General features: G+C 43.0%; 2 protein-coding genes across 2 annotated transcripts in view; both read right to left on the bottom strand.

The window, feature by feature from the left end:
• On the bottom strand, nucleotides 1-3,439 carry tmem170a (transmembrane protein 170A; the record flags this gene model as incomplete). Its single annotated transcript, XM_079223684.1, has 3 exons — nucleotides 1-131; nucleotides 1,230-1,400; nucleotides 3,325-3,439. 3 exons carry the CDS (start codon nucleotides 3,437-3,439, stop codon nucleotides 1-3), a joined length of 417 nt encoding a protein of 138 aa, XP_079079810.1.
• A 2,400-nt stretch (nucleotides 3,440-5,839) lies between these two features.
• The window catches only part of plcg2 (phospholipase C, gamma 2), a gene marked incomplete at its 5' end in the record, with an annotated part of 23,593 nt that continues 12,629 nt past the window's right edge, over nucleotides 5,840-16,803 (bottom strand). The window contains 15 exons of the mRNA XM_079223986.1: nucleotides 5,840-6,577; nucleotides 6,675-6,838; nucleotides 6,955-7,043; nucleotides 8,442-8,609; nucleotides 8,726-8,834; nucleotides 8,946-9,085; nucleotides 9,704-9,907; nucleotides 12,237-12,339; nucleotides 12,718-12,890; nucleotides 14,214-14,286; nucleotides 14,374-14,470; nucleotides 14,630-14,739; nucleotides 14,868-14,936; nucleotides 15,750-15,930; nucleotides 16,023-16,145. Of these exons, the coding sequence (XP_079080112.1) occupies nucleotides 6,535-6,577; nucleotides 6,675-6,838; nucleotides 6,955-7,043; nucleotides 8,442-8,609; nucleotides 8,726-8,834; nucleotides 8,946-9,085; nucleotides 9,704-9,907; nucleotides 12,237-12,339; nucleotides 12,718-12,890; nucleotides 14,214-14,286; nucleotides 14,374-14,470; nucleotides 14,630-14,739; nucleotides 14,868-14,936; nucleotides 15,750-15,930; nucleotides 16,023-16,145 (1,846 nt within the window). The 3' untranslated portion in view covers nucleotides 5,840-6,534. The remainder of the gene's footprint in view (nucleotides 6,578-6,674; nucleotides 6,839-6,954; nucleotides 7,044-8,441; nucleotides 8,610-8,725; nucleotides 8,835-8,945; nucleotides 9,086-9,703; nucleotides 9,908-12,236; nucleotides 12,340-12,717; nucleotides 12,891-14,213; nucleotides 14,287-14,373; nucleotides 14,471-14,629; nucleotides 14,740-14,867; nucleotides 14,937-15,749; nucleotides 15,931-16,022; nucleotides 16,146-16,803) is intronic.

Raw genomic sequence — 16,803 nt, 5'->3', positions numbered from 1 at the left:
CTAGAGGGTGGCGAGCACCCTGAGGAAGGAGATGATGAGGATACAGAACGACTGTCCCACGCCGAACACCAGAGCCTCCAAAGAGATCATCCTCTTTCCTGCTGCCTTGTACACACCTGCTATGGCCGCACCTTAAGAACAAATATCAGAAAAACAACAACCAATGTTCATACACATTCTGACCAATGCATTTCATGACTTTTCTATGACTTTAAACCAAATTTCCATGACCAAACATTGTGAAATCTGGGTGTAAACATGAAAAAGGGAGAAAATGTAACATTTAAACTAACAATGACAATACAAAGCATACAGTAAACCTTAAATGACACAAATGAATGAATGAGAATTCTAAAACTTTGGGGAATTTATTTTTTTCAAGGACTTTCCAGGCCTGGAAATAACCATTTTGAAGTTCCATGACTTTCCCAGGTTTTCCATGAGCGTAAGAACCCTGAACAACATTATTCAACAGGTTTAGTGTTTAGTTTGATCTCATTTCTCATAAACTAGCAATGCCTTTACACCAGTAAAATGTATTTTAATTGAGTAATGAACGGATAATTTAAATAACCTTTCCCAGTTACATAATCACCGTTCACTTATACAGTATATCGTAATAAAAAGGTAGAGATACCCGAGCCTAGGGATGTCATGAGAACCAATACTTCGGTGCTAAAAACTCTGAAAACGTGAAGGTACCACAGACTGTATGTAAGAAGCAGACGTCGTCGTGGTGACACCACCCATTGGTTTGTGGACGGACGTTTTGAAGCCTCGAGTCCGTCCAGTCCTGCGGAGCTAACGCTAATGCTAACGCTAATGCTAACAGAGGTTTTATTGAGTTTCATTATGGTGCGTTCAAGATCTAATCAGCAAAGTGAGTATTAGACGTCATAATGATGTGTTCAAATGTAATCTGGTCAAATCTAGTTTCTGGCGAGAAACATGAATAATACAACAAACACTAAGGTTAGCTGTGAGCGCGTGTTAGCGTTGCCTGAGCCCGGAGAAGGGAGCACTGAGCACAGTTCATGTAAGCCGCTGAAGGAATGCAGTGTTTATCGTTTTGTTGTTTACTGCGGTCTCGAACTGGGCATCAACAATCGAGGAATTTCACTAGCGTTGGTATCGACGAACACACGTCTGGTATCGTGACATCCCTATCAAAACCAAACCAATACAATCCAATATACGAGCATGTGCCACACAATCGAGGATCAGCTTACTGGTGAGGACGCCCCCGAAAACGGGTCCCACGATGCCCATGAGGAGGATGGCGATGGGCATGAAGCGGGCCATCTTGTGCTGGCGCAGCGTGGCGATGGACAGCAGCACCGCGGGCAGGTGGAAGATCAGCGAGGAGACCGCCGCCCACAGGAACACTCCGTACCACATCTCTGCACACGCACACACACACACGTGTCAAAAGTACAAAGTACAAGTCATGTACAGTTCTACAGTGCGCCAAGGCATTTTAATTAGATCATAATGTGATCTAATTCACGTTAACCCCTCCATGGAGAATAGACGTTTGCTATAAAATGTTTCAAAAATTGCCTAAAGGAAAGTCTAATTGCTGTTTTGTAAGAGTTTGTTATGTATTGGTGTTCATGTCTTTCTTGTTTTAGCTGTTATATCTACATGTTTAGTTACCATTGCTTAGGAAATGCCAAAGAGGTATAATCCAGCATCCTTAACAAACACAAGCCATGCTTACATTCACGCTCACAGACTCAACATAATTACATTATTTTTCTGTCTATCTTATGCATATTTTATTTTATGTTTGTAACTTTGTAAAGTTTAAAATATTATATAGGTGGAGGCTTCAAATACACCCGGTTGGCTTTTTGTTTCTCCCTGCACTGTGATATTCATTTATCTCTGTTACAATTTTTATTTTATTGTTTGAATTGTGCAAAATAAACAACTAAAGGCAAGAGACTTGGGTCCCAGGTGAAGACAGACTAACTTGGGCCTTTTAAGTCCTAAAAAAGTAATATGTTCTTCATCACATTGAAAGGACATTTTAAAATGTACACCACAACAACACAGCAGTAGTTAGTGCATTGAATCAGTATTGATCATGAATGCTCTGTGATATCTGTTCTTCCAACTTTCCGAAAGGGAATCCATCAGGGTTCATACACATGCTGACCAATGGATTCCATGACTTTAAACCAAATTTCCATTACAAACATTTAGTGAAATCTGGGTGTAAACAGTAAAAAGTGAGTAAATGTAGTATTTAAACTAACAATGAGAATACAAAGCATACAGTAAACCTTAAATAACACAAATGAATGAGAGACAATAGTTTGATTAAAAGAATAAACATTGATATAGATGCCTGTATGTATGCCTGCTTATATTTTGAGCGTCTTTCTTTTAAAAGCATATTCATTATTTCAAACTCAGCGTAAATGAACGCCATGAACACATGAATATAACACATTTACATGACTTTTCCAGGTTTTCCATGACCGTAAGAAGCCTGATCCATGGCATTACATGGGCGGCCTTGACTGAGACTCTTTAGTCCACAGCTAAAGTTAAGGACAGGTAGTCCATGTATTATTAGGGACACCAATATGGCACTGGGTTGGACCTCTACCTGACATGTTAAATGATAAACAATGTATTCAGAATATCGGATGCATTCTTAAAACAGCAGTCCTACATTCTCAGCTGGAGTGCTGCTGGTAACTATCACTGCAATGCAATGAACCCTTTAAGACCTGCACCACTGCATTAACTAACTAACCCAGAATGCCAGAAGACACTACATCCGGTCTCACAGTCAAACTGTAATTACGCCTCAACGTAAACACGGTTTAATTACAGTGCAGAACATGGCTGCTCCTCCTCCATGGACTGTAGCACTAGCATCACACCTGGACAGTTCTCTTCCGCTGCTGCTACGCATTTGTAAACTACACAACAGAGGCTCACGCAGAGGGTTAACTAGGAATACATAAGCACTTCCGATATCATTTCTTACTTCCAATTCCCTTCAGTAAACGGGACACTAACGTTAACCTCCACGCTTACAGTCGCAGATGCACAATAAGGAATACACGCGTCGGGATGAAGCAGGAAGTTAGCTAGCTTCATGCTACACAGCGCCTTGACAATGCTAACGCGCATAAACAAACCTAGAGGGATAACGCTACAGCTTATATCGGAACGTTAACGCATTAAAACGCGTCAAAAGGACGACACGAGAGGCGCCGTCGTGCCCAGCCGTCCTCGGGACGCGTCGCAACGGCTCACAGCCCGTGTAACGTCCGATAGCGCGCGCCATCCGAAACACCAACCCACCTGAGAAGTCGTCGAGAGACGTGTCGTTTCCTAGGTTCGTGCCATTCTTCCTCGGCACTAGGTTCAAACCGAGTATTTCCTGGACGAAGCCGATCTCGCTGTACTTATCCTGCATGTCTCAACCCGATACACGACGCCGCAGGGACGACAGACGGCCAACTGACTTCTAAAACCATGAGAGTCGGCGGGGGACTTGCCAGGACCCGACGCACGAAGACTAGCTAGCATCGGGCTAGTTGTGGTTAGCTGTCAACACAACTTGTTCTGACGTCACGCAACTCCCTGCGTTCGGCTCCGCCCAGAGCTGTGTCTGTCAGGTGACGTCACCACAACACTGGTCATACAACAGCAAACGTTCAATCAGTCATATTTATTTAGGGTTTTCTCCTGGTGCCCGGATTTATCCCACTAAACAAAGACATAACATTAAAATGTAATTAAATGTTTGATTGGTCTGCCTTACTGAAAGAACATATGTTAAATACTGTGATGTTGAGGCGGTTATAAAGTATAAAGTACTAGTATCTGCAAGGGAAGGATTGCCAATACCAACCAGAGTCCAAATACATTTAAAATTAAAAAAAATGAAAATAAGTGCAAAAAAGTTGGGTAATGAAGTAAATAAATAACATAAGTATGAATAATATAAATTAAAATAGCAACAATATAGACCATGTGCACATACAACATTTTTAAAGTGCCCAATGTCAATTTAGAATGTTTATAATACAACTAGCAGCAGTCATTTACAGGCCCTCATCCTATATCAGGTCTTTGTTGATAGAACATTTAGGGAAGTTACTTGATTGGCTTGATGCAAGACGTAAAACAACTGCTGTCGTGGGAGATTTCAATGAAACAATCTACATGTATTACAGATAAATGGTATGTCAGGTGGTCACTCAACCCACAACAGAGAGAAGCACATGAATCCATCATGCGCTTGCTAAAACAGCACGTTATCATGTAGAATCAATCATGCTGCCAACAGATTTCAGTGATTGGGGATTGTATGTTCTTTTAAATGTACAGCTGATGATGACTCGCCACAAAGGTCCTGTCTGTTCAGAAGGTATGGAGGCTAAAACCACCCAAAACATCACTGCAGCCATCTACTGAGCATCAGTGATATTGGTGACATGAGGAGCCTGCAAGGGTATTAAAAGACGATACCCACCCTCTGCAAATAATATAGTTTTTATTTGTTTTACGTGTTTGTCTTGTGTGGGAAAATGGGACCACAGACAGCATTTGACCAGTGGATTTCATGACTTTTCCATGACTTTAAACCAAATGTCCATGTTCTTCATCACATTGAAAGGACATTTTAAAATGTACACCACAACAACACAGCAGTAGTTAGCATTGAATCAGTATTGATCATGAATGCTCTGTGATATCTGTTCTTCCAACTTTCCGAAAGGGAATCCATCAGGGTTCATACACATTCTGACCAATGGATCCATGACTTTAAACCAAATGTCCATTACAAACATTTAGTGAAATCTGGGTGTAAACAGTAAAAAGTGAGTAAATGTAGTATTTAAACTAACAATGAGAATACAAAGCATACAGTAAACCTTAAATGACTCAAATGAATGAGACAATAGTTTGATTAAAAGAATAAACATTTATATAGATGCCTGTATGTTTGCCTGCTTATATTTTGAGTCTTTCTTTTAAAAGCATATTCATTATTTCAAACTCAGCGTAAATGAACGACATGAACACATGAATATAACACATTTACATGACTTTTATTTAAAAAATAAAATGGAAATAACCATTTTTAAAACTCCATGACTTTTCCAGGTTTTCCATGACCGTAAGAACCCTGACGAGGACAATTAATGAACCATGTAACCATTTCTGGAACTACGAGTGTGTGTAGGACACAATCGGTCCGGGAGGTGTGACCCTTGTGCTTTGGGTCATGTTGCAATATTGGGTAGGAACTTTCACTCAGGTGACAAGAAGTTGCTGAATGAAGGCACAGAAGTTTGTTTGTTTTTGACCTCCATGCTGAGTGAAGGCTGGTGAAACATTTTTCTGTCCAGAGATTTATGGATTTATGGTGTAGTCCAAATATCTGCAGTCAGAGTCATATTTATCATGAGAATATATCACACACATTGAAGAACCTCTGGGGATGACCATGGTACAAGTACACTGTTGTCAATTTAAGATATTGGTCGCATACCGAGGAAGAACCAGTGCCCTTTCTGTTGTGTATTATATGAACAAGTTGCTCATCAAATTGCAACGTAACCTTGGACCCACCGGCCATCTTGACCTGAGCACACTTTGAGCACAAACATGAGGGGTTGTAAACTCACCTGCTAAGTACTGCATGTGTCCCAGTATCCTATTTTAAAAAGTGGTGTTTTGTCGTGGCAGGGGCCCAAAGTGTCTTCCAGTTACATTACACAGAATGTTGTTATCAGCTTAAATACATGCTTAATATTACAGGGAATACAATGCAACAGAGATGAAGGGTAAAGTTCCCCAAGCATACTTTATTGACTTGATTCATAAGAAGGTCTCAGAGGAGTTACAGGAAAGCTATAAACATCATCTGGCTTCAAATTAAATACATGAAACGTTCTCATTGCATCGCCCGTTTTCACTAATCTGACTTCTCTCCTCCGAACACACAGAAAATCACGTCACGCTGGTGAAACAGAGCGAGAACAGCACGTCCACGTCCCGGGACACACGGCGGCGGCGGCGGCGGCGTGGAAAATGAAAGATTCAGAAAAACAGTCCGCTGTGCTGCAGTGAAACGGTTATTTCAGTAACACAATAAATATCATGGGAGCATCAGTGTTGTCCACCTCCTAACAGTTTGATTCCAGACTGAATGCACTGCGCTGGCTGTCTGCGGGCCGACCCGAGGAGTCGCTACAGCCTCACGTCTCACCTCTTATAAAGGAGTCACACGAGTCACATTCCCTCAACCGGCCGCACCCGGCTGCGCTTCATAGAAAAGTGTACAGAGGGTTTTCAGGGGAATTACCCCCAGAGTTTTATCATTTTTTTAATTCTTAAATAAATAGAAAACTGTTTTTGGTATGAAAATGAAAAATTATAACATCTCACAATTGGAAAACTCGTAACGACACAGATCACAATTATCCCGTGTGCAGGTCGAAGGGATGTTAGATTTGTAGTCGGCTTCTTCTCTGCCGCTCCGGCAGGAAGGGCGAGTCTTCAGGAGTAGAACTTGCTGTTGTTTATCTTCTTTTCTTTTGTCCTGGGGCACAAAGAAAACACAGCGGAAAGATTAGAAGATTAGATCCTCTCATTTCATCCCCCCCCCCCCTAACGCGCTTGTGGGGTTTGAGGCTGACCTGCTCTCGCCGGTGCTGCCCTCCCTGGTGAGCGGGTTGTGTTGGCGCAGGGCGGCGGAGCGCTGGACGTTGGTGTGCGTGTCGTACAGGAAGGGCTCGCCGCCGACCTCCGCCTGCTTCTTCTTCAGCTGGTTGGAGGACGAGTACAGCTCCTCCTCTGCTTTCTGAAAGGACACGTCACGCGATCACGTTCACCGGAAAACAGCTCCACGCCGACGTCGAACTTCAAGTGTAAGTCCATACTGTGTGTGTGTGTGTGTGTGTGTGTGTGTGTGCTCACCCCTGCTTGTTGAACATTGATGTAGACCAGCAGAGAGGCCAATTCTAAGTCTTCATTGTAGCCGTTTTTCAGAGGTACGGAGCGGAAACCTGAGGAAACAAAGCACTCGATCAATAACGGTATAAAATCAACCCCAAAAAATAAAAAAATATTTTGGCAGGGACAGTACACAGCTTCTGAGCCCCAAAGCCAAAATGGGGGCTAAAAGCATTCTGTACCTCTTGTTCATCGTGTTCAAGTAGTCGTATGAACCCCAAATGAGTTCTAATACTATTGTATATGATTTCTTTCAGAATTTTGTAAAAAGAAAATCACTTTTATACCATATTTTTATCATAACTATGAACATCCAGCATTATATGAGCCAGATTCCCTCCAAAAATGCCTCCTTGAGTGGACCCCGAACTGCCTTAACAACAGCCCACATACTAATAAGGCACGTTTTTGGAAAGATTAGGACCTAAAGTATCGGAATCCGCAAAAATCACAATCCAACAAAGCATTGGCATGTTAGGAAGGAGTTTCAGTCAAAAAACTGTGTCGTTCGGTTAAAAAATTGAAAAAATACTAATTTCATGCCAAAACAGTGTCCGATTCAGGCATGCTGGGTATTGAAATGTTCAGCAGTTTCCACATGTGACGTATGACGTGGGCGGACCAGGGAGGCCTCAGGACTCATAAACATCCGCCGGAAAAAAAAGAGAAGAAAATTCTGGCCGTTTTGTGACTTGTGTGTTTTTCAAGGATTTGTATTGCTTTGTTAGATTCCCACAAGCCCGTACGGTTACGGGGATATGTCCGCTAGTGAAATCCAACTATGTAAGGGGTACGTATCAAGGGTTTAGTGAAACGCTACGGTCACCGCGGCAAGTTTACAGAGTTTACGTAAGTACTTAAACTTAACGGTTACTTTAAAAAAACTGTAAACCATCAGTCTCTTCTCACAAGGGTTACAGTATTGTAGCAATTTAAATGAAGAGATAATTAAGTTTCCGTTTTCTTTTTTTTGCAAAAAAGAGGCGCTGGGTGGCTTGAGCCTAAATAGGTTTTAACAATATTCCTATAAATGCGCCAGAGTTAGCCAAAAGGCTATTTTTCATCTGTAGTCCACATTTTACTTTTACACGTTTTCTTTTTAGAAACAGCACAACCACGGCTAGAAGTAGAGAACTCAAACTTGTCTTTTGTACAGCTTGTGTTCATGGACCAGGATGTCGTTTTTTACAGCTTCTGAATATGATAAATGGTCCAATTGTGGCTTTTGTTTTGTTTTTACAGGTTGACACAGTAGTGAAATCAGAAGAAGATATTCAAATTAAATTCAAAACATTATAGAATTATTTGGAAAATAGCTGAAGGTGATACTATTAGTGCATAACATGCAGTTAAGTATTCATGGAAGGATATTACACATGACTTGTCTTCGCTGCTCACTCATACTGCAAATAGAATATCAGTACGGTGCCGTGTGACGTGCGTGCTCCCACCTGAGCGGATGCCTTTGACAGGAAACGTGGCCTGGGCCAGGAAGTTGGGGTCGGAGAACATGTCCTCCTCGTTGACCACAAAGCGCAGGAAGGTGAGCTCGGGCTCGTGCACGGTGAAGACCGCCGAGTTCGCCGGGGACTTCCACACCGGGTTCAGACCGTTGTCACCTGCAGCCGACAGGACGACACACAGTTCACACGAGCACAAACAGCCTCTCACCTCAGCCTCATTTCTCCTCCTCCCCCACCCGACCCGCGGGGTTAAACCGCCGCCCTCTCCTCACGGTAGACGATGGTCTTGAACTTCTCTTCCGTGTGCCCGCACAGCTCGAGCTCCACGAATGGACTGGGGATGCTGCAGCCGGGCTTGGGGAGGTGTCTGGCAGCGATCACCTGCAGACACACACACGTTTACTTACTTTATACAAAGTAAAGATCAGCATCGTGCACCTCCACCTTGAGTATATCCTCATGCTGACATTATGACGATGATGACAGACGTACCCTAACCGCGATGTCGTACTTGGCCTTCCTCTTCTCCTGCTGAGGCTCGTAGCTTTCGTCGCGCATGAGCTCCGGCTGCAGCACGTAGCCCGTACGTCCATTCTGACTGAAGAGGGCGCTGTTCAACTGGGTGTATTTGTCTGGGTGAAGCACATACACAAGATATGAACTCATCTGAAACATATCGCCACAGGCACCCAGTTCTTAATACTGCTGCGATGGATTCGTTTGTGTCCCAGACACAAAAAGGGACGTTTTATAGACCTTGCAAGATAAAAATGTCAACCTGACGGCTGCATTTCATTCAGGTGCATCAGTTCCAGGGCTCTGGTCTTTTTGGATGTTGACTCACTGACATTGCTCAACTGTGAAAAAGGTCTGTTGGCAACACTTTGCATTGTTGGGGGTTATGTAAAATTGGATGGCGCACCACAGATAATATGAAGGCTTCCTTCTTGATTCCATTTAAGGTCAACGTCATTGCGATAGTTGAAGTCGTCGCAGTAGGTCAACAGATCAAATTTGTGTATCAGCCTTTACCAGAGGAAGCCATAAAGGCTGCATGCCCCTCCGCTCAGTCGTTGCTCTAAGCGTTCTTGTCGTCTTTCATTTTGACCGACGGGTTGTAAAAAAATTATAATAACACAGAGGCTAAAGATGTATTTAAAGGCAGAGTCTGTGATTCTAACCAATACGCTTTTTGTCATCAGTGAACATTTCATGATCATGATAAAAGATCTGGGGTTCAAATACAGTACCTGCAGTCTGGAAGTTGAGAGCCACCATGTGACTCCCAATGGCCCACAGCGGGTAAGGGTCGTAGTTGGAGGACTCCATGCGCTGGCCTTTTGGGTAGATGCGACTCAGGGCCTTGCGGTTGTACTGAAGGAAGTCCTTAGTGCGGCTCTTCCCTGGCATCTTGTTCTCCACGAAGGAGCGGATCTCCTTGTAAGTGTAGCTGTCTGCGGGGACAAAGAACGGGGATCAGGTAGTTATCGATAGGGAGCTTGACATATTGGTAGCTGCTGAGGACGAGCGTTTGGTTTGTTGATTGGCGGTAAAGTATCTACACAGGTCAAATCCTAGAAACACCCCATGGCACAGCTATTACTTAGCAAGATATATGACTTGTATTTGGAACACTTCCTTGTTTCCTTGGCAGCCTCTAAACCAGGGGTGTCAAACTAATTTTAGTTAAGCGGCCACATGCTGCCCATGTTGATCTCAAGTGGGCCAGACCAGTAAAGTCACAGCATAATAACGCAAACATAACAACAATATTTCTCTATGTTTAAATCATTGGTGAAGGTTTTTGGATGATAAACCCTAGAAACATAAATAGTGAGGCAGATAGTAGAATAATCGTGCAAATTATGATACAAGCATGACACTTGGTGGAGTTGTTCTCCAGAGGTATTTGGTCAAATCTGCCCGATTGGCCATTCAAAAATCCAAGATGGCAGCTATTTTTCAAGATGGCCCCCAATTGGGTCTCCAAAAGTGTGATTTCTTCATAAAACTGTTTGTATTGCCCTGATTTAAATGATCTTGCTGTCTATTTGTAGGTCATAAAAGATGCTTGAATAATTATCCAAAACCAAAAAATAATGAATGTGCTGATGTAATTGAACATTTAGTGGAAAAGTTTACGAATATAATATATATATATATAATTCAACTCTTTTATTAAAATTATTTCCTTCAACTATGTTCAAATTGAACATTACAAGAATGTGATATCAAACTGGACAAAACAAACTGTATGGCACTGGACACTTAATTAATCTAACAATGATACATTTGATATTAAAGGTAAATGTGTAACATTGCCAGACTAGTCTAGTCAGCATGTATGGCAAAAACCAGTCTAAACCATCGAAACTAATTATATGGTAGTAAGAACTAAACTGGGAAAATAACCACAAAATACCGAACAACCAAACTAGAACAACAGTCACTTGAAGAGGACCGTTGCTCTGCGGATGCAGGTTCTGTGCAACTCAGTGTATTTCTAAATTTAGAGAGGTGACACACAGGAAGTTGTCTGGTCCTCAGATCTTACTCTTTGGCCACATCCTGTTTGCTGAAGCCCTTCTGAGTTGTGGTAGAAGAACAGTAAAGGTAGATCCTCCCTGAACGAGCCAAGGGGCCTCAGCAAAAAAACTAAAACCATCCTGATATGGGGGAGACTCTGGAGGCTCATGACCAGGAGCCTGCATTACAACGACGGGCACGGTGTTAGCATGTTATAGCAATAGCATCAGATTATTGTGGTGTAGTGTGAAACTGTTTCCTTGCCAATAGTAGATGAGAAGATTAATGCCACTCTCATATCTGGACAGTGAATATAAGGCAACTGTCAGCAGAGGGTTAGCCTAGCTTAGCATAAAGATTGGGGGAAAGTAGGAAACAGCTAGCCTGGCAAGATTGCATTTGTCAATAAGGAAACTACAAACCTTTTTACAATCTCTATACAAACTCTGAACGTTTTATGGAGGCAGTTACAAAGATTATCGACCAGTAATTATTGAATGGAACTGGGCGGTTCAGCACTACTGGGGTCTTCTGCCTCACACGCACCAAATGCAATGCACCGAGTCACACAACGCCTCTTTCTTTAATTGAAAATGAAAGATGGGTGAGTAGTATTTCCTTTCTTCCGACGTCTGCACTTCTCAAGCAGAAATCATACGTTTTATATTGTGATATTTCCATAGAATGAACAACACTTTGAGCCAATTAGGAGGAGGCCATAATGTGCAAAAACAAATAGTTAAAACCTGAAGCACTTTTTTTTAATAAAAGTCTATAAAAGTTTTGGCCAATTTGGCCAGCCGTGGCAGGAAATAGGGAAGGGTCAATTAGAACCTAATAATATGTTTTATTTTGGTCTTCATCTAACATATGGAAGCAAATCTCAACTGTCACAAGAGTGACCATAAATATTTACACTTTTCCAGGTGCAGTTTCTTGCTCATTTACTCAATTTTCAGACATAATTTGTGCTCAGGTAATTCTATTGGAACCAACTCTGACGTGTATGTATGTGAACAATATTTATACAATTTATTTCATAACTTCAGCTCATGAAGGGCCATAGAGGTAACAACGATAAGAACAAGTTTGCCGTTGCTTTATAATCTAAAACGTAATCATAACTACTGAAAGAATAAACACATTGAGAGGCGGCTGTTTTCGTCAGAGAACATTTTCCACTTTGAGGCTGTGGTAAAGTTTCCCGTCACATCACAGCGCTCGGTGTGTTCAGAGTGTGCGTCTGCGTGTCTTTACCAAAGCGGTCCTTCTCCTTGCTGCGCGGCTGACAGTAGACCACCAGGTCGGACATCTCCATGGCAACCTCTGCCTTCTTCTCCACTTCCTCCTGCTGTCTGATCTGAGATTGGACAGAAAAAAAACAGCCGCTTCCTGTTTGTGACGCCGACAAACCATCCGTGTCGCACTCCACCGTGGTTTTGCATATGTTTCATATACTGTCCTTACATTCAGTCTGAACTAGTGTCACACAGACTGACAATATGGAAACCCACAATGTGAGCTGATGGTACAGTTTGTCATAACAAATATCAGAGTATCTCACAAGAGCGTTTTATGACAACAACAAAAAAGAGTCCAAAAATGTGTAATTTAATAAAAGGTGGAAATGTAAACTGAAATATAACACTTGTATAAATAGCAAACTATATAAATGATTGTGTGACACATGGCTGAGAGGGCCTTCTACGTACATTATGGTATGCCATGAGATGCTAACCTCTTGCTCCCGGTGGTACTGCTTGTTCATCGCTCTCTGGGTGATGTCCCAGCCCACCTGGTACCATTCGAACAGCTCCTCCAGAGAACCCGCCGCCAGGTCGAACTGCAGACTGTCCTGCTCCTTGTCCTGCAGGTTCAACACGTTGGGCTTCCCGTTCTTCCCGCTCTTCACTGGAAACAAGAAGCACAGTGAGGGGAAATGTTGTTGTGCTATTGCAATGATTGTGGTAGTCTTGTGAGGAAGAGGGGTTTATTGGTATTGAACCGCCACCAAACAGCTGTTTACGTCTACTTCTTGCACACGTGGAACATAGATACTGGAGGACGAGTTTTACCGGGAAAGATTTTGGCAGCGTAGCAGTTGGCTGGTTGGTTTGACCCGGTCGGCCGGGCTAATGGAAGTCAACGGACCACGATTTGTGTCTGGTAGTTAAACTGCAGTCGGGTACATCTGTGGATGCACTTCAAACATTTGATTTACGACGGCATCACCAGAATGTGAATGAGCAAAAGCTAAAAACACACTGGACGGAGAGTCCTTCCCTCCACAGCGTTCAGGCCGCCTCCCACTGCTAATGCTACAGAGGGATACTTTATATTTACATTACAGACATTTCTATTATGTAATAATTAGTTTTTACCTTTATTGACAATATGCCAGTAATTGAGTGCCTTCACTGTTTAACCCTTGAACACTAACATCGGGTGATTTTCACCAGAGCGATTGTGGTCATTTTCATTGTGTTGCTTTTGTCTGAGTTGTGTGGGTCCTTGTGTAGCTTCATGCTGCTCACTGACGTTATTGAAGGTGGGCGTGTCTTATTGAATGTGGGCGTGTCTCTCTGCTCCAATCCCTGTTTTTTAAACAGGCATGTGTTCGGGTGATAGAGGGTAAAACATTTTCAGGTGGATATTATCATTGAAGGGAGACTTTGCCTTTAAGGCATGCAAAGAACAAGTTCATAGCTCCATTATTTATCTTTTTGATCATGTTTCATTGACGATTCCCTAATTTTTCACCTGATTTCAAGCCTTTTTTAGGGTCCCCACATGATACCTGTTAATCGTTTAATGAGAAGTTCTATAGAGTAAAATAAAAGAAGAGTACTTCAATTTGCCTTGTATTATCAGGTACACTATATCGGGTAAAATATACCCGACGTTAGTGATGGTCTTACTATTTTTAACGCTAGTGTTGTAGGGTTAACTAAGAAATATGGCTAATGACCAACTCTTGAATGTTTTCCCAGGCGGCAACCTTTGGTTCTGGCGACGGCCGTATTCCAAGATGGAGACGTGATATCGGCGAACTCAAGACGTCAGTCAACAAACAATGGGTGACGTCACGATGACTACGTCCACGTCTTATCCATGTGTTTTCCTTATTGTACCAAAAACGTACCGAGCCGTGACCCACACAAACCGAGATACGTAGCGTACCGTCTCAATGAGGCAAAGTGGCAGCAAAAAGCATCAAAAACTTAAAGAACTCACAGTTTTGGATGTTGCACTTGGAGATGTCCACCACGCCCTTACACAGCTCACCCAGTGGGTTGTCTTCCATGTCCTGTTGTGATAGATGCCACAAACACATCTGATTATTCATCCGTCAATCGCCGAGAGCCGATTGATTCCAAAGTCCTCTCATGTTCACCTGTCCTTTGACGTCCGGCTTGGTGTTAACGGACACTTCCTCGACATAGTTCGCTGGGAAGAACAGCTGCAACTTCCCGCCGTAGTCGCCCTTCCACCTGTAGTGCAGCGGAGAGCGGAGGAGGGCAACGTGAACGGGCCGGCTTTGTTATGCCAGCCAAGGTCATGCAGATGACCATGCATTATGCAGGGGAATGAAGGGACTCGTTCTTTAGATATGGCAAAGACTTATCAGTGAAATGTGTGCGTGGACTCACCATCCATTGCTCTCCTTTGACACGTTGTGTATCAACGCTCCTTTGCTGAAGCTGTGCTCGTCACGATCTTTGGCTTGGTAGCTGTAGGCGGCCCTCACTGTACTTTGAGGCTGAGGGACGGAAACACACTAATCGTGACTTTCTTCATCAAAGGACACTGCACAGGATAGCAGACAGCTACAGCTGCCTGTGTAGTGTGTGTGCGTGTGTGTGTGTGTGTGTGTGTGTGTGTACACACCAGCGAGGGCTCGATCTCGTTGGGTTCCACGTACGTCTTCACCTCATACAGGGAGGCGCAGTCTTTCTCCTGTGTGAGCACAACACACCTTTAGGAACCAGTCGGTGCAGATGACATGTTTCTGGGTTTCGAAATATTCAACTGTATTCGGCATAAAGTCCAGTAGCAGAGCTAAAACAATAGAAGACTAGGATGCATCAGTGGCTACTCTGCGTGTAAATACAACAGCTTTGAAGACATTGGAAGGCCTATGTTTCATTTGTTAAATTAAAATCAGTTTTTCCTTCTTCCACCACTTCCACTAATCCTTCTTCCACCACTGCTCCATGACTATGGGATGGATTGCCATAAAGTTTGGTTCAAACCTTCGTGATGGATTGTAATCATTTCAATGATCCCTGATGTTTCCACCAGAGCCATCAACAGGCATACATATCAGTTCCTCCAGTGCTTTAGTTTATGACTCAAAGCCTGCAAAACTAATGTCATTTCCATCGGCCTCAGCAGTACCTGAAGTTTAACAATATCAGAACATTTCGGCATGCCAACAAAAACATCAACATGCCAACATGAGCATTCTGATGTTAGCATGCTGATGTTAGCATGCCGTCCCTAAGAAAAGACAGAGCAGACTTTACAGACATCCCACCTATAAGATAAAAGATAAGATGAAGACGTATGAAGAAGAGGATGAACGCAACATGTCCTGGCAGGTTATCACATGCAGAAAGTGACGTCTCAGCTTTACAATGAATCCAGTTTTGATTGAATTAGTTCTGACTAAATGTTTCTAAAATACGTTGACTCAAACTATGTTTCCGTCACGTCTCGATTGTCTCCTCGTTGCCTGTCTCCTCGTTGCCTGTCTCCTCAGTGACTCACTGTGCTGAAGTGGTCCACCAGCTCGGGGGTGACTGGGTAACGGAGCTTGATCTTGCGATACAGCGGCTTCTTCCTGAAGTAGTTGACCAGGTCCACGAGGCTCTCGAACTCTGTTGTGGTGCCCAGCAGGTACATGGCGCCCTCCTTCTGGATGCGGCAGTGTTTGACCTTACCGTCGCCTCTGAATGAGAGAGGCGATTAATACACACTCACACACACACACACACACACACATCCATGCAAAGAGAAATAAAGTGTGAAGTGCCGTTGCACCTGAACGTGATGGCGAAGGAGTCTGGCTCTCCTTCTCTCTCTCGGATGAGGAAAGCTCCGTCTCTAGGAATCCTCAGCAGGTAGTCCTCGGCCTGACCTCTGCTCAGGTTACTGTAGAACCACCTGTAATAAACATGCAAAATGTAACTGTGTGTGTGTGTGTGTGTGTGTGTGTGTGTGTGTGTGTGTGTGTGAAAAACTTCAAGAAGCATTTTCAAATGGATTCAAAAGAAAGAGAGGGAGGGGAAAGAGTGACTGTGCGTCTGTGGGCGTATGAAAGTGAAAGTGAATGTGAAAATAGAGGACATGCATGTGTGCACGTTGATATATATATATATATATGAGAAGATTCGATGGTATTGCAGGCACTAGGTGTTGAAAATCAAGAGGATCTATCTGGTTCTGCTGCATCGATTCTGCATTCAGTGGAGGACTCGTCTTTAACAAACAGAGATAATCTGCAGAAACCACAAGTTTCTTTTAACAATGATCCAAAAAATATCTGAAGGCCGGATTAGACCTCGCTAGCTGATGAGTTGAAAGAAAAGAAAACTACGGGTAATAATTGATTATGTCGATAATAGAAAAACAACAAAACAAAAGATGGCCTTAGTCGAGACAGAAGTATGGGTCGTGGAAGCTCTAGTTATTGTTATTGTGCGAATGAATGAATGAAATCACAGACGTTTCATGTAGATGATTTATCGATCGAGGAATCGCTCAGTGAGACATGGTTGAGGAGGAAATGGATGAAGTGCCATTCTGTGGCTTAGTTAGCTCG

The sequence above is a fragment of the Taurulus bubalis genome (assembly GCF_910589615.1).
Source record: "Taurulus bubalis genome assembly, chromosome: 9".
Classification (NCBI taxonomy): Eukaryota; Metazoa; Chordata; class Actinopteri; order Perciformes; family Cottidae; genus Taurulus; species Taurulus bubalis.
The sequence above is the reverse complement of the archived record's forward strand: the minus strand, read 5'-3'. Positions and strand labels throughout refer to the sequence as shown.